Here is a 27,236-nt window from a genome sequence, read left to right on the forward strand (position 1 = left end):
ATGGGATTTTTTTTTTAATCGATGGGGGGGGGTGCACGTGCCCCTATGACGCCACGCCACTGATACAGCTAACAAAAGCGGGCCCGTAGAACAGGGCATAGACCATGCTAGAAAATGTTTGGTTTGGTCGTCTCAAACTCGCTGGGTAGGTAGAAACTACAAAACAAGATTGACGGGTAGGGTTCTATCGTTTATTCAGAATTATTGATATGCTGATAACTCTAATACATGTAATACAGAAAGACATTATTTCTACAAGGGTACAAGTAAAGTTACTATCATAAATTAATTATTAAATTAAATAAATTATCGCAAAACTACATGTATAAACTATCATTTTACCTCTGCTTCAACTTAAAGCACTGGGGTAAAATGTAAGCATGGTAAGGGGAATCAAACAAGTGGACATTGAATAAGGTAACATTACAACAATTAATGTTATACTTATCATATTCGTGTACCTTTGAACAGTTAAATTTGTGTCAAGACTTACAAAGTTAGCAGCTTGCATGGTATTGTATCCATAAAAAAGTAAGGTGTGTTATTCGTCTTGACCCATACACTTTACACGAGCTCAAGATCTTAAATATTTAATCTTAGAGTTAATTCTGCGTCAACATAAAAGTCCAAATTTTGAGATATTTTGTCAAAATATCAAGAGCTATCTTAAGAACCACTGAACCAATACTATGCTTGTACTCATTTTAATGCATTTTTCATGCTGATTCCAAATATGGTCATGAAAATTTACAATTTTGAATTTTTTGAATTTTGAATTTTTTTTGTCGTCTGCAGTCGACACCAGCGTATAATAGAGTTAAGAATAACACGACTAAGAGTGAATAAGCCCCAATAAGCCCTTTTCCTATAGCTTTCTTAATTAATACACCTGTGTCATCGTGGTAATGCGAAAATGTAGGTCCGGCTTGAAAAATTATTATAACCTAAAATCAGTGGCCTACATATTACGCATTATGTTGCATACAATTTAGTTTCGTTGTTAACGTCAAACTGCAAAGGCTCTCTGAACAGATTAACCCCGAGTACTATCTGTCGATCTAACATTGTTTCTGATAAGCCAATTTACATAATATCTTCACTTTAATCACCAATCTACCTGCCGATCTAACATTGCCTCTGATTGGTCAATTACATAGTATCTTCATTTTAATCACCAATCAGAATGGAACTTTGAAAATAATTCACCCCAATTTTTGGTGAAATTATTTTAACAATGTTGATGATTGGTCCAATTGATAATGAAAACTTCTTTTTGACCAATAGGCAGGTAGTTCTCATGGGATGAACCATAATAAACACCCGATAACCCACTTGCCTCCCCCTATCCTTTCACTGATTATTGAGGCCATTTTGTTTTGTTTATCAAATCTTTTCACATTAATGTCACATTCTTTTGTAAACTCATCACGTGAATTTTTATGGTTTATTTGAAAAACGAAACAGGTTACTGAACACATTATCATAACCGTAATAAATTACTATAAAGGTATTATGTAAAAAATATTTGGGGTAGGGCGTAATATTTGAAAATCAAAATTTAAAACAACAACACATTATTATTATGATGTGATATACTCAGTGGCGTAACTGCGGCAGGGGCAACGTGCCCCATTCGCCACCCTTAGCGCGCATTTTAGCACAAAATCAACTGATATTCAACTTCTAGTAACCAACATTAATTTGTGCTAGGTCTATTTGTCCAAAATTTAGGGGCGCCAATTTTGTTTCTTGCCCGGGCGCTACCAACCCTAGTTACGCCACTGGATACACTTTGCTTAAAATCCAACATTTAACAGTTATCACGAATATTCTAAGCTTATGTACTTATATATAGATATAGCAGTTTATTTATAAGATATAAATATAGTTTTGTTACCACATTGTGTCTAATTTTTTGATCATCATTTTGATGTTGAATTATTGGTTCGCAAATTTGAAAAATAAGTTATCACTTGAAAGAATTATAAGACTGCAAATTTAATAACACATGCACTCTGCGCCAACAAGTCAGTCTTAATAGCTTACGTGTTTTCCCATCATAGTTTCTTATACCATTTATGAATCATATATTTCTTAAAGGATCATTATCTTTCAGGGTTTTTTTTTCGTTACCATTCACTAGGATCCACAACGTGTTCATCCGTAGGGCACAGTTCTTTGACCCCAATACATTTGTACATTCATTGAATGACCTTAGACAATTTGGGTACAAAAACTCATACTCTGAAAGTTGAGGTCAAATTTTGCACTATGAGTGTTTAATTGAGGTTATTGAACTATGCCATTGGGATGAGACTATTGTGGTCCATCATGTCCATAGTGATTGAGCGCGTCAACAAGTGTAAATAATTATGATACGACCTGTTAAATATTATACACTTTCATTTTCAAATCAGTGAAATCACTGTACAAAATCCTGAAAAAATATACCTTTAATTTGTTTATCTGATGTTTAGTCCGTTTTCATATGTAAACAAATCATTACATGTCACGCTTAAAAATCATTGTCATAATAAACCCAAATTGCGCCATACAAATATTCCCACTTTTATGCTTAATTGGAAAAAGTAAACATGCGATAGTTTTCCATGTTCTCCAATGATCTCTTCATTACATTCTCATAGTTAGACCAGAACTTTCCAGAAAGCATCTGGTTCACGTGCTTCGTTGATACAAGCAATTGGGATGAATGGATGACCAGTGGTTCGAAGATAGTTCTGTAATAAAATGATAAAAAATAATAATTTTTATAATCCTTCAAACAGTCAGACCGCACTTTGCGCTCCTGCCCATTTCTCATTCACTACCCTCTTCGTTCCTCTCTCCACCTCGTTGCCTCTGCAGGGCCGAATTTACCATTGGGCCAGAAAGTTTGGGGGCCCCCAAAGATTGCCCTTGCATCTTCCTTTTTAGCCCGAAAAACACCATGTCTTGGATCAAAATATGGTCAAATTGCACAATTTTGACCAGTTAAAATTCACCTTCATTTTGGGCTTAATTGAAAATTTTCCTGCTAAAATCTATGCTCATCTCCCCTAAATTGTAATGCTCCTGCCGCCACCGTCGATCTTATATATACCTAAAACCAAGCATTGGTCACTTGAGTGCACAGGGTGAGTTTGGGGTCTCTAAATTTTGGCCTGGCCCAAGGCCCCCAAAAAAGTAAATCCGGCCTTGTGCCTCTGACCTTCCCTTTTCTCTTACATTAGAAAAACAATATGCTTGCACCTTTACATACCAATACACATATTTATACCCGAATGGAAGAATTGGAGTTTTTCAGACAAAATGTTCGCGTTTTTTGAAAGAAAAATCGTGTTCTCCCACTTTATATAATTATTTTATAATTAAAAATATCATTTTTTGAAAAAAAAAATTGCATTATAGAGATAACTCACGTGTGCATACGCCATAGCGTTCTGGCGTTCCATTTTATTAGCACCCCTGCCAATCCAGACATACAGTTCCTTTTTAGTATCCACGACAAAAACAAAATAAAAAAAAAATATACGAATAGTGTTAATAATAATAAGGATGAATAATAAAATAATGATATATTATACAAAAAGAAATCAAATCTATATAGAAATTTGTTTTAATTATTAATGATTGACAAAAGAAGAGCGTTTAATTATTACGATGGAAATAGTCGAACTTAGCGTACGCGATGTTCATAACACAGTACGTACATGGCGTGCGGGACGGTCATACACACATCAAAGGACCGTGCCATATCATGACCGACGGAGTGACATCCATTGGCGATATCGGCGCTATAGTAAATTCCAAATATTCTTTGCTTTACCTCAGTTTTTTGGCTCAAAATTAAAAGGGGACATATCTGACAGTCAAAGCTAACATTTTATGGAAAAGAAATACTAATCTATTTCTTATGGAAATATTACAATATGGCTTCAATTTGTCAAGGAAAAGCGGCTTATAATAGGGACACATAGGGTATCTTTCCTTTTCTTTTTGCACCCCCAAATAAGGTATATTTTTAGGTTTACGTGCCCATTAAGGCATATTTTCTTTACTTCCTGGAGGGTAAACGCACCCTTTAACCCCTCACCCCTCCCTTGTCGGCGGTACTGTCATGACTGTCCAAAGCAAAGTTAACATCCCTGCCGATCTAACATTGCCTCTAGCCTCTGATTGGTCAATTATGTGACATCTCAGTTCACTTTAATCATCAATCGGAATGGAGCTTTGCAAATAATTCACCCCAATTTTTTTGCATGGTGATATTATTCTAACAATGTTGCTGATTGGTCCAAATTAATACTGAAAACTTCTCTTTGATCAATAGGCAGGTAGTTCTCATCTCATATGGTCAAAGGGTGTAACTACTTACGGTATTATCTAGCTTTGCCTTGGGTAGATCTCCTTCGGCGACCTGAGAGAACGTCAATTTGTTGGCTTCGTGTCTCAGCCTGTATCGGGTAAGAAAGTTTTGAAATATAGTAAAACCTCGCCTACAAGCATATAGAGTGTAATAATAATACTTGTTTGTATAAGCTTGTATCGCTTATTTATTTGCTCAAACTCCGTAATGTTATAATTCTATCGATGGATGGCGCCTGGATTTAATATAGCTCTCACCAATATATGCTTGTAGACGAGGTTTTACGGTAGTTCATCACATTTTGTAGACTCTTTACTCTTTGAATACATTATAGTTCTTTTAACTCTTCAAATATTCTTTACTTTGATATGCTTGTATTAAACAAAGTTGAACATTCTGTCATAATTGCGACTAACAACATCACATCACACGCAAAGTCTATGATAGACATGACAAGCTATAACGTTGATTTTCCGTTTGCCGGATGTCCAGCTATTAATTGATTTTCAGTAATATGTATAATTATATAGCACATAAATGCTTCGTAGTATGATAACATTTTATTGCGAATGCCTTTTCACAATTGTCGTTTTGGCATCTGGAAACCACTCGGGCCTTATGGACAACTCCAATATACGATATCCTCAGAAGTACACAGATATAAAAGAGGTTCACAACATTAACAATGCTTTTTTAGACGCCCGAGGCCAGAGACTCCCATACGACGACTAAACACTCCAAGTGAGTTCCAATATAGAAGAGCCCCGCAGGGCAAGAAAGCCTAGTGACCCCTACCTGAACATCGCTGGCTTAGAAGTGTCTTCCTTAGCATCTGTTTGATCTTCTTCTTCAGGCTTTGCATCTGACAGAGCCTTCATAAATGGATGTTCGGGTGCACAACGCCTCTGATCAATTGTCTCACTACGAGCTCTTCCACGCTCACTCTTCAACTGTTGAAGGTATTGCATAGCCTTTAAGAAAACAGAGAATAAAGCAGGTTTTAGTGTTTGTTTGAATCATATATGAACCGTATTCCTTTGCACCGCTATGTTTTCATAAGAATGTGTTTCTATTTCCTGGCATAATAAACTGGGCTCAAAAAGAAACTTATAACTTTTCACAAGGTCGTATCTTAAAATCCTGTCCATAAAAATGAACCAAAATTGCACACAAGAATACTTCAACACTCTACTCTAAATACTGGTCAGTAACCAAACAGTTGTCCAACTGACACAACAGCAAAATGCACTGACGTGGAACAGCTTCCTGGATCACATTCACAGCCTAATAATTGGCACCCAACACAAGAAATCCGTGAGTAAGTGGAATAGACCTGTTTCTTGAAGAAAGTGTGTGAAAAGCAGAAGCAGCCCGTTCCACACTATTCCACTTACTTTTTGGAAATAATCACCTGTGTAAGGATCTTGTACGCATTCTCACAGATTTCTTTTGCTGGGTGCCAATTATTCCCCTGTGAATGTGGTTCAGGAAGCTGTCCCGTGTCAGTGCATTTTGCTGTTTAAAAAGGGTATTCTGTAAACATCTTTCCTGACAGAATTATTATCAAATTCATTGTACATTGTACCATCGAACGGGTCGATCGACCCGATAGTCCGATACAGTTTTCATATGTCGTGCTTTTTTGTGATTATGGCTTCGAACTAGAAAACTTGGTGGCAAAAATGCACCTTGGTCCAAAAATAGTTGTGTTCCTAAAAGGTCATCACAGGGGTCAAACTTGATCAGATTTTGTTCAAAAGCACATCAAATTATTCCTCTGGTCAACACTATCATGCTATTCAGAAAACAAAAGTATACCTCTTGATTGATGAGCTAAAAATGTTCCGATATCAACCAAAATGGTCTCAAATTGTTCATCTTGCAAAAACAATTCAAGTTAAGAATAGTTTGCACAATCTAGGCTGTATCGTTACAAAGATAACATCGCCAAATATATATGTCAATGTCATTACGGTTCAATTGGTAATAATGATTGAGAAAAAGTATAGTTTGGTCTATCTGTGATGTCTAGTTCTCGAGTTATAAGCAAAAGGGTCAAAGGTCTTGCGATTACATATGTAAGGTGACATCCTAGATGGAGCAAACAATTCTTTATTTGGATTGGTAACAAAAGTCATAGACCATTTAATGATAATCATTTTTTTCCGGTTTTTATCCACGTGGAGCCCAAATTCTCGCTATTCGCAATAAGGGCGCCGCCAGCGGTTTGCGATGTAATCGTGATGTATCATGGGAAAATCGTGATGTATCATGGGAAAAGGTCGACATCAAGTCCGCGCAATACGAATATTACCATGCTATTACATAGAACACGTGACAATATTTTTTAGTTTGTCAATATAACGGTATTACACGCAAATCGATAGAGAAAAAATTAATTGTGCACATTTCAAATCACATTATTAAGTATTATTGAGTATCGATTCGCGTGTAACACCTTTATTTTGACAAACTAAAAAATATTGTCACGTGTTCCTATGTAATAGCATGGTAATATTCGTATTGCGCGGACTTGATGTCGACCTTTTCCCATGATACATCACGATTACATCGCAACCGCTGGCGGCGCCCTTATTGCGAATAGCGAGAATTGCGACCTTTAGCCTTTTTGCTTACAGCTCGAGAGCCAATACATCTCAGATATGTCAATCCAAGCCTTTACTGAATCCTTATGATCAGAGCAATACTGTGGTGTCATTGAAATGTGACCTCTGCATGACATTCGCTCTTTTTTTGAGAAGGGTCTACAACTTAACTGAAAAGGGGCTACAAACATGATAAAGTAGACTACACCACTGCTGTCATAATCAAAAGGGCTACAAACATGATAAAGTAGACTACTGCTGTCATAATCATGTGTTATCTTACCCTCATACGTTCGTCTTTGTTGCTACCATCGCCATTCCATTGGTATATATCAAGACCATTATCCAAAATGAACACATCCCCGCCATCTAGGGAATGTTTACTTAGTGGCCTCTGAAAAGAAAAGTGAAATAAAAAATATGATCAATACTTCAAACATTTTATTTATTTATTTATTTACAACATGTTTACCCGGTAGCCCGATTCAGCCGAAGCTGGTCTAACACCACTGAACACGGGGCCCTGCAATGGTAGAAATCATTATCACAATTTCACATTGTGAAGTTTGTGTTATTACAAAGTAAATACACATAATATTTTGTATTTTTGGTCTTGATCGGAGTATAAAACAAAAGGAATAGAAAATGCAAAACCAGCCGAACCTATTCCCGGCGCCACCGAACCAAAACAATCCTGAATCGATTTTTAGAAAAAATAATGCTACACCGTATTGAGAAAACGAAGCAAATTTCTGTAGTTTTAGGTTTTCAGAGAGAAGATTTTGCCTGTATGGGTAATTCGTGATAAAAACCACGAAAGAAAGAACTGACAGAAACTAAACAACACTTGCACACTTTAAAATTATTGACAATAACACTATATACCGAACTTGGGCGCTATTCGAACGTAATGACAGAGATACGAGCGTATCCTGCGGTGATAAAGCAAAAGGGTTGGTAATGTCGATTTTCCACAACCGGAATGCTCACATGGAATGAATCACGTGAAATATATGATATGAAATGCAGTTTAGGTTTATAAAGTAGGCCTACATTGCTCCATGTAAAGACTGAACTATATACAAAATGTTCAATATACACTAAATTGTTATATTAATGCTGTTTGCCTAGCCTATACCATTTGTATACCTATATAGTAAACGTTACAGAAAACGTTTGTAATTAAATTCCGGGTTATAGACCTGTAAGGTTATTTAATAACATTCAAAAATATTTTTGGAAACTTGCAGCAAAACATTCTAATAATTTTTATAATATTGACAAAATATTTTTTTAAAAACATTTTGTAGTGTTTTTTTTCATATAAAACGTTTTAAAACCATTAAAAACTTTTTCCTGACCTTATCATGTAACCCTGCACATAAATGTTATTGAAAATATAACAATAAGCAAAACCTTTTTATAATATGTTGATAACGTTTTAAATTATTTGTGTGTTTGCTGGGTAAATACTAACCTCACGCAAGGACACCAGTCTTCTCGATCCTTTAAATTGCAGTAGTCTTGGTTTGTAGTCTCTGGGCTTGACATGACGGAATCCGGTGTCGGCACCACCTTCCATTTTCCTAAAAGAGCAATGAAAATGACAGAATGTTTTGTAAGACACCGCATCAGTAAATTGATCTGATTCGTTAATTGCAATAAAATGGTACATTTAGTTTTATTCCGATCGATTTAATTCACGATGCTTGCGCTCGAGTAACACATGTATACGATTTGGTAAGGCACCGTGAGAGTATTTTTTTGGAGGGGGGAGGCTGTGGGGGCGCCAGCCCCCCGGGATAAAAGCACTGGGGCGGCAAAAAAGAAGGGGTGGCGGAAGATAAAGGGCGGCAAGAAGAGCTAATAAAGGAAAAAGGGCGGAGAATACGGGCGGCAATAACAATTAATAATTGAAAAGGGCGGAAAATTATTGGAAACCCATGAAATAATATCTTTATGGTCGCCAACAGGGCCACCGCTCGAGGAGGTTGGTTGTAATTTGGCGGAATTTTTTTTCCTCCTACCCCACGTGATTCATGCTGGGAAAAAAGAATTATTTACCTGCTGTGGTGGCTGTGCCGGGGTAGGAGCGGCCACGGTGCGCCACTGCACTGGATACGTCAAACGAGCAAAGGTAAGAAAAACGCGCGTGTTCGCTTTTTGTGGTGTGGGCAACCTTACAGTACAGGTATTTTTGTTACGACATTCTTAATTGATTGACTGACTGATAGATTGACCAATTAATTGATTTGATCATTATTGGTTGATCATTTGGTTGATTATTAAATTTAATGATTGATTGATACCCACGTGATAGTTGGGAAGTACGTCTTAAACATGTCGGATTCGTGGTCCATTACTTCACGATGTTGCACTGGTTTGTCATCTAAAAGTTGATCCAATTCGACTGTCTTGTAAGCCGCTGTGCCATACTCGTCCTGGGTTAACAAAAAAGAAGACATTATTCTATTAAGATTTAACCCTAACGGCCTAAGGGCTTTTCGGCGACGGGAAGGGAAAGAAGGGAGGAATAAACATGATAAAGAGAGAAAACAAAGAAAGAAGTTGTTTGCTCTGGGTGGGACTCGAACCCGGGACCCCTCGCATGCCAAGCACTGGGTCGGCGACTGTTGGGCTTCGCTGGCCAGCGAAGACTTCCCCCTGAGTCAATATAAAATTGTTTAGCGTGAAGTGTTATCTAGATTCTATTGTTTAGCGTGCATAAACACTGAGATAAATTATTTAATAATTCATTTACTAATTCGTGACTTCAGACTAAGATATCATCACTGAAGGGTATAGTTTATGAAATCACAGATCCTGCTGTGACTTACAAGTTGCAACACTGGTGATTGCTGCTGGCAAGACACCAAAGGCAGTTTTTAAAAATCCTATTTTTAATGGATTTTTTTACGTTTAAGGGCTCTGGTAGGAGCGTTTGGACAGTATTTTTGTGGGACATGAGAGCACATCAGACTTATCAAATTGCATTCTGAATACGAAGAATGTCCTTCTGATATCAATTTTTTTTTTTTAATTCGCGATATAATACAAATTTTATGACAAATTATTAAACTTGATATTTTTGTTAATTTTTGATAATTATATAACAGTCCTCGAAGTAACCTTTATAAATCTAATGATATGTATATACTTTTAAAGTGTATGTAGCTGGGATGAAAAGCCGACGATCAATTGAAAATTTTGACCTTTCATATTATTGATATACATTTTTTTCCCAAAAAGACCTAATTTTTTTTGGGGTGTTTTGGGGGGAAATTCCATATCTTCAATACGAGAGGTCAAAATTTTCAATTGATCGTCGGCTTTTCATCCCAGCTAAATAGGCCTACACTTAGTTAAAGTACATATCATTAGATTTATAAAGTCTACTTCGAGGTCTGTTAAATATCGAAAATATTAATTTTAATCATTTGCCATAAAATGTGTATTATATCGCGAATTTCAAAAAATCAAAATTATTTGATATCAGAAGGACATTCTTCGTATTCAGAATGCAATTCGATATGCCTGATGTGCTCTCAGGCCCCACAAAAAATACGTGAAAACGTCGCTATCCGAGCCCTTAATAGGATTAATTTCTATCTATGAAGGCGAGGTATTAATCGAATTCTTTCCAGGGACTTAAGTTTCAGGAAGCAGTATAAGAAAGCCGTGTAAATCACTTACTTGCGTGGAATCTGCGCCAATCCAAAAGTGAAGATCGTAATGAAGCTCATCGCTGTCTTTCTTTTTCTGAAATAATGATATAAAGAGGACAATACATTATTGTCCTTATCATTTCTCAAATGATGAAAACAGTTTAGTGGAAATAAAGCAATATGACTTTAGCATTCACACCAATGACCCCAGTGGAAATAAGCCCTTTTTAGGGCTTTTTTGGGCAATTGTATGTTATTTTTTACAAATATGTTGTGCAGTGTATTTTATTGTACTTTTTACATATGTTCTGCTCTGATGAATTGTATTTATGTGTTTGATTGCCAAATAAAACTAAGCTAAATCCGTTTCATCACAGATAGTTCCAATATCTGTGGTTTCATGCTTTTTAGCTCACCTATTCGTGACCATGCATGGTAAAGCAAAAAAGTTGGCATTCTTGATGACGAGATTTAACAAGCCTTGCTCATGAATGCTGTTCTGATATTTCAGCTACCTATTTGATGTGACACAGAGAATCCCTCCCCATCCTCCCCCAGTATCCGGTCAAACACCTCCCCTTCCCTCCCCCTATCCCTTTAATATTCAGATGTCAAAGTGCTGAAATGAACATTGAATTAACAGGTTTAAGGAAAGTGGCAATTTACGTAAAAGAACTCTCACTAGGATCCACAACATGCTCATCTATCAAGGCACAGTTCTTTAACCCCAATACATTTGCACATTCATTGAATGACCTTTGAAAATTTGGGTACAAAAATTCATACTCTGAAACTTGAAGTCAAATTTTGCACTATGATTGTTTAATTGAGGTTATTGAACTATGCCATTGGGATGAGGCCATTGTGGTCCATAGTGGCTTACGAAGTGACGTGTGCCAAGATCCGTCACTCACTCCCTCTCTTTCTTTCCCTCTCAAGTTCTCAACATTTCCTTTAAATTCGATTTTATGCTAGTTCAATAGTCCGACTTATTATTTTTTGCAGGTGTAATTTCCCGTCAAACTTTGCGTGATCCCGGTAACTTATCTTGCGAGAATCAAGTAAAGTTATGCTTGTAGAAATTAAATAGTCATAATTTTAGGAGAATCAATTGTGATTCTCGTAAACTAAGTTCAGGAGAATTGTTGCAAGAATCGATTCTCTGATTCTCGTCGAATTTGCAGCATTCTGTATCCTGCAGTAGATGTTTTCCGAATTAACTATATTTCTTTCTTCCATGATTTCAGCAAGTCATCGTGTTTGTTTGTTTGTTTGTTTGTTTGTTTTTGTTTTTTTAATACGTAGGCCTATATGACACGGAAACCACAAGACATGATTGAAGTCTTTAGTATCTCTGAACGCATTAAAAAAATAACACACATTTTAAAATCAAACTACTGTAGTAAAGAAACATTCTCTTTAAAAGGGAAAGGACATACATGTATGATACATGCTGTATATTATTCGATGATTATAGACTTGATAATCAATGTGACTAAAACTTATAATTTTTCACAAGGTCATATCTTAAAATCCTGTCCATAAAAATGAGCCAAAATTGCACACAGGATTACTTCAATACTCTACTCTAAACACTGGTCAGTAACCAACAGCTGTCCAACTGACACAACAGCAAAATGCAATGACATTGAACAGCTTCCTGGACCACATGCACAGCCCAATAATTGGCATCCTACACAAGAAATCTGTGAGTAAGCAGGTAAGTGGAATAGTGTGGAACAAGACCTGTTTCTTGAAGAAAGTGTGTGAAAAGCAGAAGCAGCCTGTTCCACACTCTCACAGATTTCTTTTGCCGTGTGCCAATTATTCGCCTGTGAATGTGGTCCAGGAGGCAATTCCATGTCAGTGCATTTTGCTGTTGTGTCAGTTTGATATCTGCTTGGTTACTGACATGTGTTTAGAGTAGAGTATTGAAGTAATCCTGTGTGTAATTTTGGTTCATTTTGATCTGTTGATGGACAAGATTTGAAGATATGACCATGTGAAAACTTATAAGTTTCTTTTTGAGCTCAGTTTATGACAGCGCGAGCGTCTTTGATTGATGCATATTTTGCAGCAGTTGACATAACGCATCATAAAAATGATATGATGATACATACATTGAGGATTCAACAACCGACCACATCTCACGGATATGATTTATAAGCATCAATTTATATTTATGTAATACACAGATCGTGGATTCCAGGATCTGTGGTAATGAATAAGCAAAATGATACCCGGCATCATTTACAGCTTGGTCATTATTTTGGTATTTATTTTAGGGCGGATATGCGGAGGTATCATTGTAAATAGCTACAAATACAGTTGATGTATGGCCGGCAATTATGTTAGCGTCTTTGGTGATTATGAATCGCCCCCATGAATAAATAGTACAGGGTGTCCCTGAAAGAACTGTATCGTCGGAAACTGATATTTTAACGCATAAACCAAACATAACTAAATAACTGATGTGTTTGAGGGATAAGCTATCACGTACTTTTGACAATTGACAGCTCCCGTTTTTGAAATAAAAGAATTTTACGAAACTACCTCATTTTCAGCCCGTTCCACGTGCATCTATCAATGACAATAGACGCCTTATGCGCTGATGATGCCCAGTGATTAGCACGCCGAATACAGATAATATTTGAATCCGTGGAAAGGATTGAAAATGAGGGAGTTTCATAAAATTTTATATTTCACGAACGGTGTGGTCAATTGTCAAAATTCAAAAAGTATGTGACAGCTGATATATTCCTCAACCACACCAGTTATTTAATTATGTTTAGTTGTGGCAATAAAATACCCAAATAATTAAGTTTCCGACGATACAGTTCTTTCAGTGACACACTATAATTGGTGAGTTGTGCCGAAGTTTCCAAACTTATAAGGGACGCACCATTAGACTTCAAGGGAGGGTGGAGGAAGTTGCATGCATTTATACAGTTAGGTAGGGTTTTTTGGTATTTTTAGTGTTGGTAGGGAAAGTTTTTTTTTTGCTCATGTAGTGGGGAAAGTTTTTTTCTTCAAAAACTTCCTCCTCCCCCCTTGAAGTCTAATGGTGCGTCCCTAATGAAGTACGAACAAAGAGATGCACAGAACGAGACAACCCTATCCATCTTGCATATCACTAGGATCCACAACATGCTCATCTATCAGGGCACAGTTCTTTAACCCCAATACATTTGCACATTCATTGAATGACCTTTGAAAATTTGGGTACAAAAACTCATACTCAGTAACTTGAGGTCAAATTTTGCATGATTGTTAAATTGATCGGGTTATTGGACTATGCCACTGGGATGAGGCCATTGTGGTCCATAGTGCCTATCCATCTTGCATATATCTTACATATGTTTTCAGGATGATATATGAGTCACCGTTATAAAATTTGCCATAGTCATCTCTGGGCCAGGCTACAACTTTGAACTTGACAATACGCCAGATTTGAAGACCGGGTTTCTTGCCGGCGTCTTTCCATGCTAATTCTGTCTTGGCGGCATCTTTCTTGACTTGTTTTTCGACATCTGAGCCGAAGAGGGCAAGGTTCGAATCCTTCCAGTTGTACTTCTTAGCCTTGATCATCTTGTGAGTTGAAGTGATCTGAAAGAAACAAAATCATAAACTATAAAAACATTTGACACTCCGTAAACTTATAAGCCTATAGGAATAGAAAAATACTAATTTTCGTCGGTAGAGAAACGGCCTTCAGGCCCGTAGCCAGGATTATTTTTGGGAGGGGGTGCTGATTTTGAATAAATGTTGGGACGTTTTGTATACTTTTGTAAAAAGTTTGTTGGGGTGCGTCGCTCTGGACGCCTTCTAAGTTTCACGCTTTGCTTTGTAGGCATAACGATTAGCACTGGCCTAATTTTGTGTAAATATGCTCCCAATTTTAATAAAGTTTTTAATTTTGTAAAAATCTTTTACGAGTTATTCTACAAAATCGTAGAGGGAACTTAGAACTTGTGAAACCTTTGCGTATGGATCATAGGGTAGTTCAGAACTGGTGAGAGCATATGCGTAGATCCGGGGGGATGGGGGATAAATCCCCCAATATTTTGCCAGGGGGGATGGTGCATACAATCATCCCCCCAATGTTGACGCCTGTATGTGGGATTTTGACCAAATTAACCTCATATTTGGCCACTTTAGCCCCCAAAGTGCAAATTTTTCGCGCTTCGTGCGAATTTATTCCACTTTTCATGCTTTTTGCACCATTTCATCACTTTAGCTTCAATATGGCTACCAAAATATTTTCTACCAAAAGGTGCTGCATTCACTGTACTTCAAGAAATTTTCCACCCCCCATGTCAAATAGAAAAATCTACGCCACTGGGTGAGAGTCCCCTCAATGTCCCATATGAGGGTTTTAGCAGAACTCTTGCGAAGAGCTACTTTTGTGACAGTTTTGTTGGTGTGTCATATTATTGTGTAGGTGCATGTGGTAAGAATATCAGGCACAGATATGACATGTATGATTATCTCGTAATTCGACTGAATGATAACTATATCATTCCATGAGTAAATCACATAACCTTGTACAAACTTGACATTTTCATTTGTTATATAATGATCAGCTACATTAATAATAAAAGAAATATGTATCATGCATATATGGCCGATGACATTCAACATAAATAATTGTACAAACATAAATTAGGCCTATCTGTCGCGATTCAGATCAGTGTTGTGATTCATTAGGTTGGTATTGGTTGATACCATCTATTATTTTAACACTTGACATTCCATTTATACAGGGTATCTCAATAAAAACACTACCCAACTTTGAAACCTTTTTCTTCATTTATTTATAGTTAATGGCCAGGATTTTTACATGATTCTTAATCTACCGAAAATGTTAAACTGCCAATATATGCCTAAACAAACATTTTCAAAGACAATAGAACTTCAGAATATGTAAAAATATTGATCACAGATTATAACTAAAGGCCAGGATCATAACAGTTAGGTAGTGTTTTTATTGAGACACTCTGTATGGCACCCGGGATATATAGGCAATATAGCACAAACTTTTCAGAAAATCAAATGGGACCTTATTTTTAGGCTTAATAAACTATCACTATAGGCATACCCCTTTCTCTTTTAATCTTCAAGATCAAGGTATACAACGTCAAACCAAAATAAATTTTTAAGCAATATCAATATTGGTTTCGATACGGTATAAACGTGCATGTATATGAGCTTACATGTTGTGACCTATATTACATGTATCCCAATTAGTGAATAGGTTTAAACCCGGGGTTTTAATATACGTACACGTGTACATAATATTGAATTACTGACGATCAGAGACTGGCTACCAGCCTTACAGATTTCATTCATTACGCACACCCTGATCTCAGCAAGACTTTCCACCAACGGACGAATGCACCATTTGTCTTAAATTACAACGTTAATTTACGTGATCAATATTTTCAACACGATTGGCCTACTTTATAAACAAAAAGGCAAACATTTCAAACAAAAGGCATCGCGATTTTAGGTATCAGATTTTGGTATATAGGAAATATGGTGACAAAACAAAAGGAAATTTCGCACAACGTAGTATTCAACATTGAACATTACAAAGACGTAAAAAAATCGACCTTAATTAACTATCCTTAACTTCTTCTTTTTTTTAACCAGACAATTAGAGAATTTAACAAAGACCGTTGTGCACCCAATTAACGCATTGACCTCCGATCTTAAGTAAGTCATCTTCTGAAGATAACCCTTGGTACGATTCCAGCTCATGACCATATATAGGAAAGCTTAATGGCATGCCAACTACGTTCCTCACTAGCATCACTGGTAGAATCAAGACCTTGGCTGGCAACATATCGCGCCCATGCAAGCAGCACATCAAGATATCTTCAAGCAATTTTTTTTATCAGCTGTTTTACTTGGTTCTTATACTCTTAAGGTGACGTTGCCCAAGAGACCATTTTCACTCATTTGAAAAATACTAGACTAACACTGCCAGGAGCATTATCATGATTATACCATGTATACCCATTGTTGTAGTATCAACCCTTTATGATAGTTCATTTAATATTAAAGTAACTGTATTTTATGCACTTAAAAATCCTGATTTTTATTTATTATGATTTATTTATTTATTTATTTATTTATTTATTTATTTATTTATTTATTTATTTATTTATTTATTTATTTATTTATTTATTTATTTATTTATTTATTTATTTATTTATTTATTTATTTATTTATTTATTTATTTTATTACCATGATTGATGAATAACAATGATTAAAAGTAGAAGTTTGTGGTGGCCTACCCCTATGATATTTGTTTGACCAATTTTCATGAACTATATACAAGAACTAAAAATGCAGCATCCCAGCAAACACAAAACGTTTTCGAGTCGCAAAGGGTTATAAAAGGTTGCCAGAAAATGTTTAAATGTCGGGTGATATATAAAGGGTATATAAAACGTTTTCATAATATTCAAAAACATTTGTTGATAACATAGGCCTACTGCAAATATTATAACATAATGTTATTTAAGTATTGACAAAATAGTGGCAAAATATGTTTGTAAAATATTACAATAATATTTTTAAAACATTGTTGTATAGTGTGTTTTCATACAAAAATTTTTTTAAACGTTTCCATGAGTGACCTAGTTATTAAAACGTTTTATCTAAACAAAACCCCGTGTTTAAAACGTTTTAAAAATATTTGTGTGTTTGCTGGGAGGGTCGACATTTCTTTAGAACAGTAGAATAATACATTGCTGTTTACAGTGGGTCATTCCAGAATATATTAAAGCTCGTGTTAAAGTGTTTGTAACGAAATAAATACTTTTAGTAATTGCAATGGCAAGCCTAATTCCGACTGCATCAAATATCAATTGTTCATGGAAAAAGTTTGGCATTAAATTGAAAGGGGTGTATGAAGACTCACGAAATTCTCAAAAACATTGGCATGTGAAAATGTGTTGGGATGAATGATATTTTGTGTGAAAATAAAAAAAGGTTATTTTGTTGGAAGTTGTCTGTTTAGAATGGCTTTTAGAACCCGGATCTCCGATGAGTGAGTTTCTGTTAGACTTTGAAAAAAATGTCTAGAATTCGAAATCCCTTCTGCTATGTTCTAAGGGAGCGATCGTTATTTATGGCAGGGGGGGTGGAATGGGTAAATTTAGGGGGAACACGAAATTTTTTGTGGTCTTGAGGGGGAACCTGAAATTTTTAGTTGAACCAGGAGGGGGATTGTTAAATTTTAAATGGAGAAAATTGGGAAAACAAGGGGAACGCGAAAATTTTGAGCGGACGCGAGGGGGAACGCGAAATTGTTTGTCGATATTTTTGCCAAAACACCCATTCCCCCCTGCCGTAAATAACGATTGGTCCCTAAGTGGTGTGTGATTCAGCTAGGAGTAACTCATTCTACATAAAATGCTAATGACCTTACGAACATATATCTGCACCACTTTTGATCTGCGGCAACAGATACCCTAATGAACTGATGATCTAAAGTTTAACCGTTTAATGTAACAAATGGTTAAAGGTTCCGCCTGGTGTGGGTTTCGATATGATATATGCTTAATACTAGGATCTCAAACATGTTCATATGTCACAGTCACAGCATAGTTCCAGCGGTGTACCGACCGGCCCGGATTAAGGGAATTACGGTTCCCAAGAAATTTGGACCAAAATCAAGTTGTTGTTTTTAAACTGACTCCAACATTTTTGCAATATGACTTTTCTCTTTCATCTAAAATAAAAACCAAGTTCCTAGCTCATTTCCCTGGGTTCACAGACTATTTTGAAATTTGACACCTTCAAATCCAAGATGGCCGCCAATCAAATATGCAAATTAGTTGAAAATCATTTCCCCCTTTTAATGACCCCAAGGTCCTACAGACCAAATTTGGTAATCATAGCACCTTTAAAGAAAAAGTGATTTTGATGAGGGTCTTTCCTTGCACTACCTGGAAAAATGACACACATTTGTGATGTGTGTCTCGTTAGCCTGTTTAGACCAAAATCAAACCATTTTAGCATGAAAACTGCAAATTTGTTCGTTTCTTTTTCTTGCAAATTATATACCAAAGATTGTCGTATATGGTCACATCGAGTCTTTGTCATACTTTTCCCTTTAGCTTGAGAATGAGAATGAAATATTATGAAATTTTTTTAAATGTAAAAATAAAGGTTGGCTCAAAATATGTGAGTAAATCTGGTGAAATAATTCTTTTACGAAGTATGAGTACCCCATGTTGGCACGCTTCAAGTGTGTGTGAAGAGGCTGAAGAGGCATTTTTAAAGAAATCGACACCCAATACCCTGCTTTTCAAGTCTAATCATAATATTTAGAAATATTTTAAATCATGAGTAGGCTATAATCAGTTGTTTTCATTGTCACATGACGTTCAGTTGAGTCAAGTTCCCAGAATTTTAATCTTTTTTAAATGAATTCCGTACATGTGGGTGTTCCAGTATGTACACATAAACCATGTTTAAAGAGGAAGCCCCGCCAGAGCAGTTCTTCTGAGGTGATCAGAACCTGCTTGGTTATCACATTAATCAGTAAGGTCATTTCTCATTTTGACAGGTGCTTATTGATGTTTTAATGTTAGTACATCAATTAACACCTGTCAAATTTAGAGATAACCTTGTCAATGATTAATTTGATTACCAGGCAGGTTTGGTTCACCTCAGAAGAACTGCTCTGGTGGGGCTTCCTCTTTAAGGGCTCGGTCATCCACATTTGCACAGTACTTTTTGTTAGACCTGAGAGCACATCACACACACACACGATCAAAATCGATAACTTAAAGTTACGTCTTGCGTTCGTGCCTTGCGGGGCCATTATTTATTGGAACTCCAAGCCTTCACTATGGGAGTTTACGGCCTCAGCCCTGACGGGCTTGCGGCCTTGATAATCCCTGACGGGCTGGGCCCAGTATCAACAAAAACAAACAAACAAACATCAAGACTGCAATCCCGGCACTGAGGGCTGAGGCCGGAACCTTCATAGTGGGGACTTGCAACTAATGGAGTTCCAATATATAATGGCACACAGGGCAAGAAAACAAGGTGAATGCGTAACCTTAACTATCACTGTCTTTTTAAAAAAAAAACTTTACGTAACTTTACATATATTTGATTATAATTCAGAGAAGTTATCGACAAATGTTTTATGTAGCCTTACATGTTTTGTTTTTATCCTATGGTGTCAAATATAGCATCAAAATATTTTATATACAGCATAAACTTTATAACAACAGATGACGCTATAATTGCACTAAAATGATTGATATGATCATTTTAAGACCAGTAAAATCATGGCCTAACCCTATCGCAGTGTATCGTAGCGCACTTTTATTCCCAAATTTCCCATATGTTGGCCTATACATAACCGAGAAATCGTCAAAATATGTATTGCAATGCATCAATCTGGTTAAATTGACTATATACTTCATTTCACCAATTGTCTGTTTATATTGCCCAGTTCAATCATCTGATCGGCACATAATTTTACGCACAATTAAAAATGCCGACGGGCTATGCATACAAAAGGTGTATCAAAATGATTGGTACCCATCAGTTTTCATTGATAATGGATGAGTCTGACGCATCACAATTCAACCTGAGATCCAAACAATTTGTAGGTAAATTGTATAACAGGTCATAAACTATACATTCTGGAAATTACATGAGTATCCAATGTTCTATTTGGAAGAGGCAGACTTTTTGATAAACATCAAAATTGATGGTTACTAATCATTTAGATACAGCCTGTAGGACAATAGGGTTGAAGGTTCCACTATTTGCCGATGTCCTAACATGCAGTTTGGCCCAATGTAACGTGCCAGATAAAATGTTTGTGTCAATACAAAAATAATAATGCAACATGATGCAGTCATGTCTACAGTAGAATTCACCACGACCTTTGCAGGACTTAAACCCCATTAAAGGCTATTAAACCAAGATAACACTCATTGAAAACAGCTCAACTGATTAAATCAGATCTTCTCTGGTTGTGCGCATGTGTCTGTTTTATATGTGCGGTATCGCAATGAGCTGGTATTATATCTTCAGTTGGGTAACCGATTATAAAGGAAACGCAAGGAAACAATGGTATGTGGACCTTTGTTCACGAAATGAGACAATGGTCTGCTTTTTGTTAACCAGCATTCTTGAAAATGAGCAACATAATGATTGTTGACTTAACACGGTTTGGAAATAATTTCTTCATATTTGTTGGTGTTATCTGTCGTTTACATATCCTTCCTAAAACACCAAAGTACGAATATTTCCAAACATCTAAATTAGCTAAAAATTTAGGACATGTTACAAAACTATATTTTCTAAAATTTTAGAAGAGTACTTTTAATATTGGCCGGTTATTTTCACACAGCGACGTTAACTAGGCAAATCCACATACTTCTAACGTCAGCTATTTGTAGAGGTCACGCGTCAATGGTAACTAAGAGCACTGTGTATTGTGTATAGGAAAACGGACAGCCGATAGCTCTAGCTATGAACTATAGAAAAGACAAGTCATGTGAAAAGAAAATTAATATAAATTCAAAGAAATGTAGGAAATTTAGTGACCTTTATTTTCAAATGAATGAATTGATCTTATTTTACTAACATTGACATGTACTTCCTAAAGATAATGTTTATAAGTATTTGTATCTATGTACACGCATAAGGACAGGAGCTATTCGAGCTATCCCAAAATGCAACAGTAAATTGTCGTGGTTCTTTCGGAACGAAAAAAAAGTCGTCTGTAACAAGAAATTAATGCATGTGGAAAGTTACGCTCATTAACAGGTATTTTCAGCGGTTTAATTTTAAGGGGGCATGCAGGATCACTCTAAATTTTTTGTTGATGTTTGTATCTTTGTTTGTAAGCATATTTTCAGAAAGAAAATGATACAAGGAATGCAACTAACACGGCAGATTTCTGAAAAAATGATCAAGCGCCAAAAGTAATTTTTCATGGCGTATAAATGGAATGGTTAGCCTACATAGCGGCTGCTCTTTTGACAATTTGCCGGCCCAAGCATGGGCGTCAATCCCGGGGGGACAGGGGGACATATCCCCTCTACATTTCGGGATGGGGGACACAATATCAAATGCCCCCCACGTTTCGGCAAATACTACCATGATCTAAGTATAGGCTTACTATAAGAATACAGGCAATATTCGGTATTATACCTGACTTGATTTTTGACTAAAATTTATTAAAATTGAAAATGTCCTCGCACTCCACGCGCACTTCGTCAAATTCAAATTTACATTCAAATCAAATTCACCTTGATTGGGGCCAAAACAAGTTTCGTGTTAACAATACACGCAGTTGTCCCCGTAAACTTGACCGATAAAAAGTTTTGCCTTCCCTGATGTCTTACCCCTGGTATCTGGTATGCACAGAAAGGGAAACTAGAGGGCCTTATATTTATACACAAATACGGCTATACCTGCATGTTGTCAGTATACACAAACTTATAGTTCTTACTTGCCGAGGACTTAAAATAAAGAAATTATAAAAAGTCGCCCAATTGGGCGGAAACCGTACAAAAAGTGAAAGTCCAAGTCACGAGCTTTAATTTAATGCAGGTTGCACCCTCGTAGCACGTAAAATAAAGCAATTGTAAAAAAGTCGCCAAATTGGGCGAAAAATGTGGAAAAACTGAAAGTCCAAATCACAAGCTTTATTTTAATGTAGGTTGCACTGTCATACCACATAAAATAAAGATATTCTAAAAAGTCGAAAAATGTGTAAATGGTGAACGTGAAATTAGGCCATCTTCGAATAGTGTAGAAAAAAAGCTGCTCCAAAGTAAGTAACTAGAGCAACTGTGCTTCAAGAAGCACAAATATCAGGTGGCAGCTTTGTATGATATGTATGATATTATTGATGATATTTAATGTGACAAGTGCTTATGGAAGAATGTTTTTGACTTTTCCATGCTCCCTTTGCAATAAGAACGATTTGCACCAAGTTCAACATTTGACCTTTGACCTTGGGTAATCTCCGGTTTACCTTTTCATGTTCACCTCATATTAAGGATTCTTTGCATCAAGTTTAAGCCCATTTTAACCTTTGACCTTGGGTGACCTGATGTTGACCTTTTCATGTTCCCCTCATATCAATAATGCATTGCACCAAGTTTAAGCCTAATAAAGCATATTGTAGCATGTGACCTCATTTGACCTTTGACCTCAGGTAACCACATGTTGACCTTTTCATCCTCCACTCATATCAAGGATAATTTGCGCCAAGTTTAAGCCAAATCGGGCTAATTTTAGCATGTGACCTCATTTGACCTTTGACCTTGAGTTGACCCACAAGCTATGGTACAATTTATATTAAGCTTGGGCCAGTGGTTCTTCTGACCAAGTTTGGTGGTCATAATAATGGTCGAAATTGGGTCAAACGCCTGGCACTAGTAGCATATTAAAGATTTTAACATAATGACCTCTAATGACCCCTACATGACCTTTCACCCCTAACTGTTTACAACTTAGAGAGGGCGCAACACTAAATCACTCCGCATTTTATGTAACAACGAAATTCGGAGATTGTAGCGACTATATCTACCGACATGTTCACTTTAAATCACTCAATATTGGCTCATATGAATTCGACAAGTGTCTTTAATGATAACATGCAGAAAAAAACTGGACAATTGATCTCAAAAGCAATTCTCTGTGGCGGATTAAGAGAAAACCCGATTTTGAAATGTGAGTGGTGAGTTTAGTATATTTTTAGCTATTTTTTTGCACCGCAAAATAGCGAAAAAAAGTCAATGGTCATCGATATATGCCGACAAAAGTTTTGGAATCTAGAGAAACAGAGCTTTAATTTGATACCAAATTTATTTTGCCAAGTATTGCAGGGACGCCAGAAATGGCGCTTGAAGTAGGCCGAATTCACACGTTATCCTATGGGACACTGAATTAGTGCTGCGCCCCCTTAGAAGGAGTTTGGGTCAGTGCTTCTTGTGGCCAAGTTTGGTCGAGATCGGAGCAAGTGTCTGAGCTTGTCTGGCACTAGTAGCATTTTAAAAGAGGGTTTGACGAAAGAAATGGAAGAAGAATCAGAAGATTCACCTGCATCACAATATATCACTGTGGCATTTCATGCCACCTGGTATAATTATAGGTATCGATTTGCCTTATCCATCAGGTTATAGGCCACATTACGCGCGCAATGAACCCTGGGAAGACATTGACTCAAGCAGTGATTACATTGCCAACCATTTTGTTTCCTTCCTTGTCGCACTTCCTTCTGACAGTTCTAAGTAAGTTTCTAACGTGTGTAAGTCAATCTGAATTTTGGCGGCATAACTGAAAGTCTGAAATGTAAAGCCTAAAATGGAAATGTTCATTTTCAGTGATATTCACAGAAAGGTGAATGCACCCACAGATATTGGAACACATATGTACCCTTGATTATTGCCTTTGTTTTTACCATATCTCATGTGGTTTGTTACCTTGGTAACATAGCAAAGAAGATCAAAGTATATGCCGTGTTGATTTTGACCTATTTTGTGGTGGGTGTTACCTATGTAACAAAACATCCAAAATAATGCAACCTTTATCATTTTGATTTAATTTTGCCAAAGGAACAATTTGGTCAAATCTTGCTACCCATACCAATGTATTCGCTATCGTAGTCCGACGTCACTTCCGTAGTTGTGACCTTACCACTGCATTAGCTGCTATTTTGCATTGATGCAAATTAGGTACTGTTCCACTACTTGGATTTGTTTGGGGACTTTTGATATATTTTTGTGCATCATGCAGTTATTGTTAACTACATGTATGCACACAACACAGGGGCACTCACAATAAGCAATTAAACCCTACTGGTAGCGCTGTGTTGTAGCTATATGGGATGAACTAGTAAGCATCATATATCAAAAGTATAAAAGCTATGATTTTAGTACTTGCTCTATGTTTCAATTACTTATTCTTCTCCAAATATCTGAATCTTCAACCCGGTACAAGCTTTAATAACGGGTGAACATACATTTTTATTAAAAAGAAATCCTACCATCTATCCAAACTCGCCGTGTTATTCCAATGCACATTTTGCTTCACCGGGCAGCCATATTTTGGTCGTATTTGGAAGATTGGTGTCATAAAACCGTCATAGGTACAAATTTAGTACTTTCTGTCAATCAATTATGGCTTATTCTCTACATGTCAATCTTTAAATAATTGGCATAGTCCTTATAATAACGGTGGTCCGCCTTGATGAGTAAATGACAGCAAACAGCTGCAACCCAGTGAAAAATACCCCAAAACTCGGTCAGTGGAGCTCCGCTCGTACATGTCAATAGTGTCATTATCGATTGGATTAGTCGTCCGTAGCGGACAATTCGGTCGCTCATTGGATCAATATTATCAGGTGGTAATAAATTTGCATTGGACAATAGATTACTATATAATGGTTTAGTACTGCATATATCGGTTTAATCTTCAATAAGCGGGTTTATGGCTGGAAAGGTGACGGTGAATATGCCGTGGACGACACTGCACTATGGTGAGCTTTTGGGAGATGGGCGCATGCAAAATGGATTCGGTTGCAATTAGTGGTGGGTGATTTTTTAATTTGACTAGCCTATAATAGGCCGGGATAATAGGCCTATTAAAATTGACTTTTAAATATTGATGAAAGCACATTTACTCTAATAAGAGAATTGCCATTTCTGATCCTACCGGAAAGTATAAAACGAAACAATTAACAAGAAACGAGTTGCCCGACGAATTGGTAGTAGCATTACAACATTTTACTGAAGCTCATGCTAGACACAGCAAGATACATCTGCTACCCCATTTACCGCAGGCCTAAAACAAACATGCCATGGATGATGCTGTGAAAGTTGAACGAACATGAATGCTCTTGAACGTGAAAGATGATCATTGGGATGACAAATGTGTTTGTCATTTGACCTGTGCATGTACTAACGGACTACGATGCTACATGTATCATGTTGAAAATGAACTTCAATCGTCGGCTGGGATCTATCTATATAATCCAGGCTGTTGTGATAAATATTTCAAAAACATTTATAATTATAAGCATCTTGTCCGCAAGATTCAGGCTTCAAATGTACCAATATTCAATATTATTTCTTTCAAAACCACCCATCATACCCGTTGAAAAGAAAAACCTTACTTTTCGTTAGTGCTTTTAATTTTACAAACTGTCAATCAAACGGTTCTGTTCCAATAAATTGCACTTACTGTGTACGTTTCGATAACCACTCTGTTATCTTTATCAACACTGAATGAAGACTGCTACTGTGAACTGGTGATTGATTTAGTGTTGATTTTTCCCTATTGGATGTTTTGATGGATTTTTGACGCAGGAAGTAGCAGTTCATCAAAAATGTGAGAAAGTTGATATTGACCTTCATCTCTGTTCATGGTGTCAAAAATCCATCAAACATCCAACAGGAAAAAATCAACTGGCAACACCAAGTCAATCACCAAGAAATCAATAGGTGATTGGATGACCAGTTCATAGTAGCAGTCTTCATTCAGTAAGTGCAATTTATTGGATCAGAAATAAAAACATTTTGATTGACTTTATTCTACCGATCCTGATGAATTTGTTCAACCATGTTCATCCTTAATGTTTAAACCAACAAGAAGTGTTCGATCAATCCGGTAAATGTTGTTCAATTTTCAAGTTGTAGTAAATTGTATTGATTTGAATAATCATTGAATGCTGTAAAATGTAACTTTTGACATTTTCCCGGGAAATTTTGGTATTTTTCTTTAAAACACTACTGTGATGCTAATTGAACGACATTAGACAATGGGGTATCTAAATTTGTACGATAAATTGTTGTGAATATAAAACGATGAATAGTTCTGAAGCTATAGGCATAGGCCTATAGAGTTAAGAAAATGTTTTGAAAAAATGTTTGCTAAACATATTCTACAATAACATTTTTATAATGTTGTTATATAGTGTTTTTCGTATAAAAACGTGTTAAAACGTTTTCATGATGACCTTTATATAACCCGGCATTTAAATGTTATTAGAGCGTTTCCATAACATTAAAAAAAACATTTTTGCATTTGCTGACTGGCTGATATATGGTGTGGCGCTCTACGTTGCTCTTGACTATAACTCATCACAGATCAAGCAATAATGAACCATGATAGCATTCAAATACAGGGTGAGTCAAAAAAAAAAAGTGCAATAGAGAAACTAATCCATTTTTAATTAAGAACCGAATTGAACCTTTTAGGTTTTAAAACATGTTATACATGATTTATCCATTAGTGACCTTGTGTGAAAAAGACAAGGAATTAGCATTTACCGTTTTGTTTTTATAACACATTTTATAGCGATACCCAATTTTAATGTTTGTCCAAGAGACATCTAAAATTTGAATGTCAGCCCACTCTGTATAAGGTAGATTTGGAACAACTGCCATTTTCTTAACCTCATTGGCATTGAAATAAAATGGAGCACCCAAAGTGTTATTGTCCTTGGTCTTGTTTAAGGTGAAGAAACATTATTTATTGTTATTTTCATTTTACCTTTACTTTAAAGATCTTTATTCTCTATCAAAAACATACACATTTGTAGG

General features: G+C 36.3%; 1 protein-coding gene across 1 annotated transcript in view; it reads right to left on the bottom strand.

Annotated features, from left to right (window-relative positions):
• Positions 1–169: 169 nt before the first annotated feature.
• The window catches only part of LOC140171755 (gelsolin-like protein 2), a 28,933-nt gene continuing 1,866 nt past the window's right edge, over positions 170–27,236 (bottom strand). The window contains exons 2-10 of the mRNA XM_072195075.1: positions 13,992–14,243; positions 10,666–10,731; positions 9,286–9,413; positions 8,450–8,558; positions 7,256–7,366; positions 5,162–5,337; positions 4,378–4,454; positions 3,420–3,517; positions 170–2,738 (exon numbers count right to left, since the gene is read on the bottom strand). Of these exons, the coding sequence (XP_072051176.1) occupies positions 2,646–2,738; positions 3,420–3,517; positions 4,378–4,454; positions 5,162–5,337; positions 7,256–7,366; positions 8,450–8,558; positions 9,286–9,413; positions 10,666–10,731; positions 13,992–14,225 (1,092 nt within the window). The 5' untranslated portion in view covers positions 14,226–14,243 and the 3' untranslated portion in view covers positions 170–2,645. The remainder of the gene's footprint in view (positions 2,739–3,419; positions 3,518–4,377; positions 4,455–5,161; positions 5,338–7,255; positions 7,367–8,449; positions 8,559–9,285; positions 9,414–10,665; positions 10,732–13,991; positions 14,244–27,236) is intronic.

Source organism: Amphiura filiformis, chromosome 15 (assembly GCF_039555335.1).
Source record: "Amphiura filiformis chromosome 15, Afil_fr2py, whole genome shotgun sequence".
In the NCBI taxonomy this organism is placed as follows: domain Eukaryota; kingdom Metazoa; phylum Echinodermata; class Ophiuroidea; order Amphilepidida; family Amphiuridae; genus Amphiura; species Amphiura filiformis.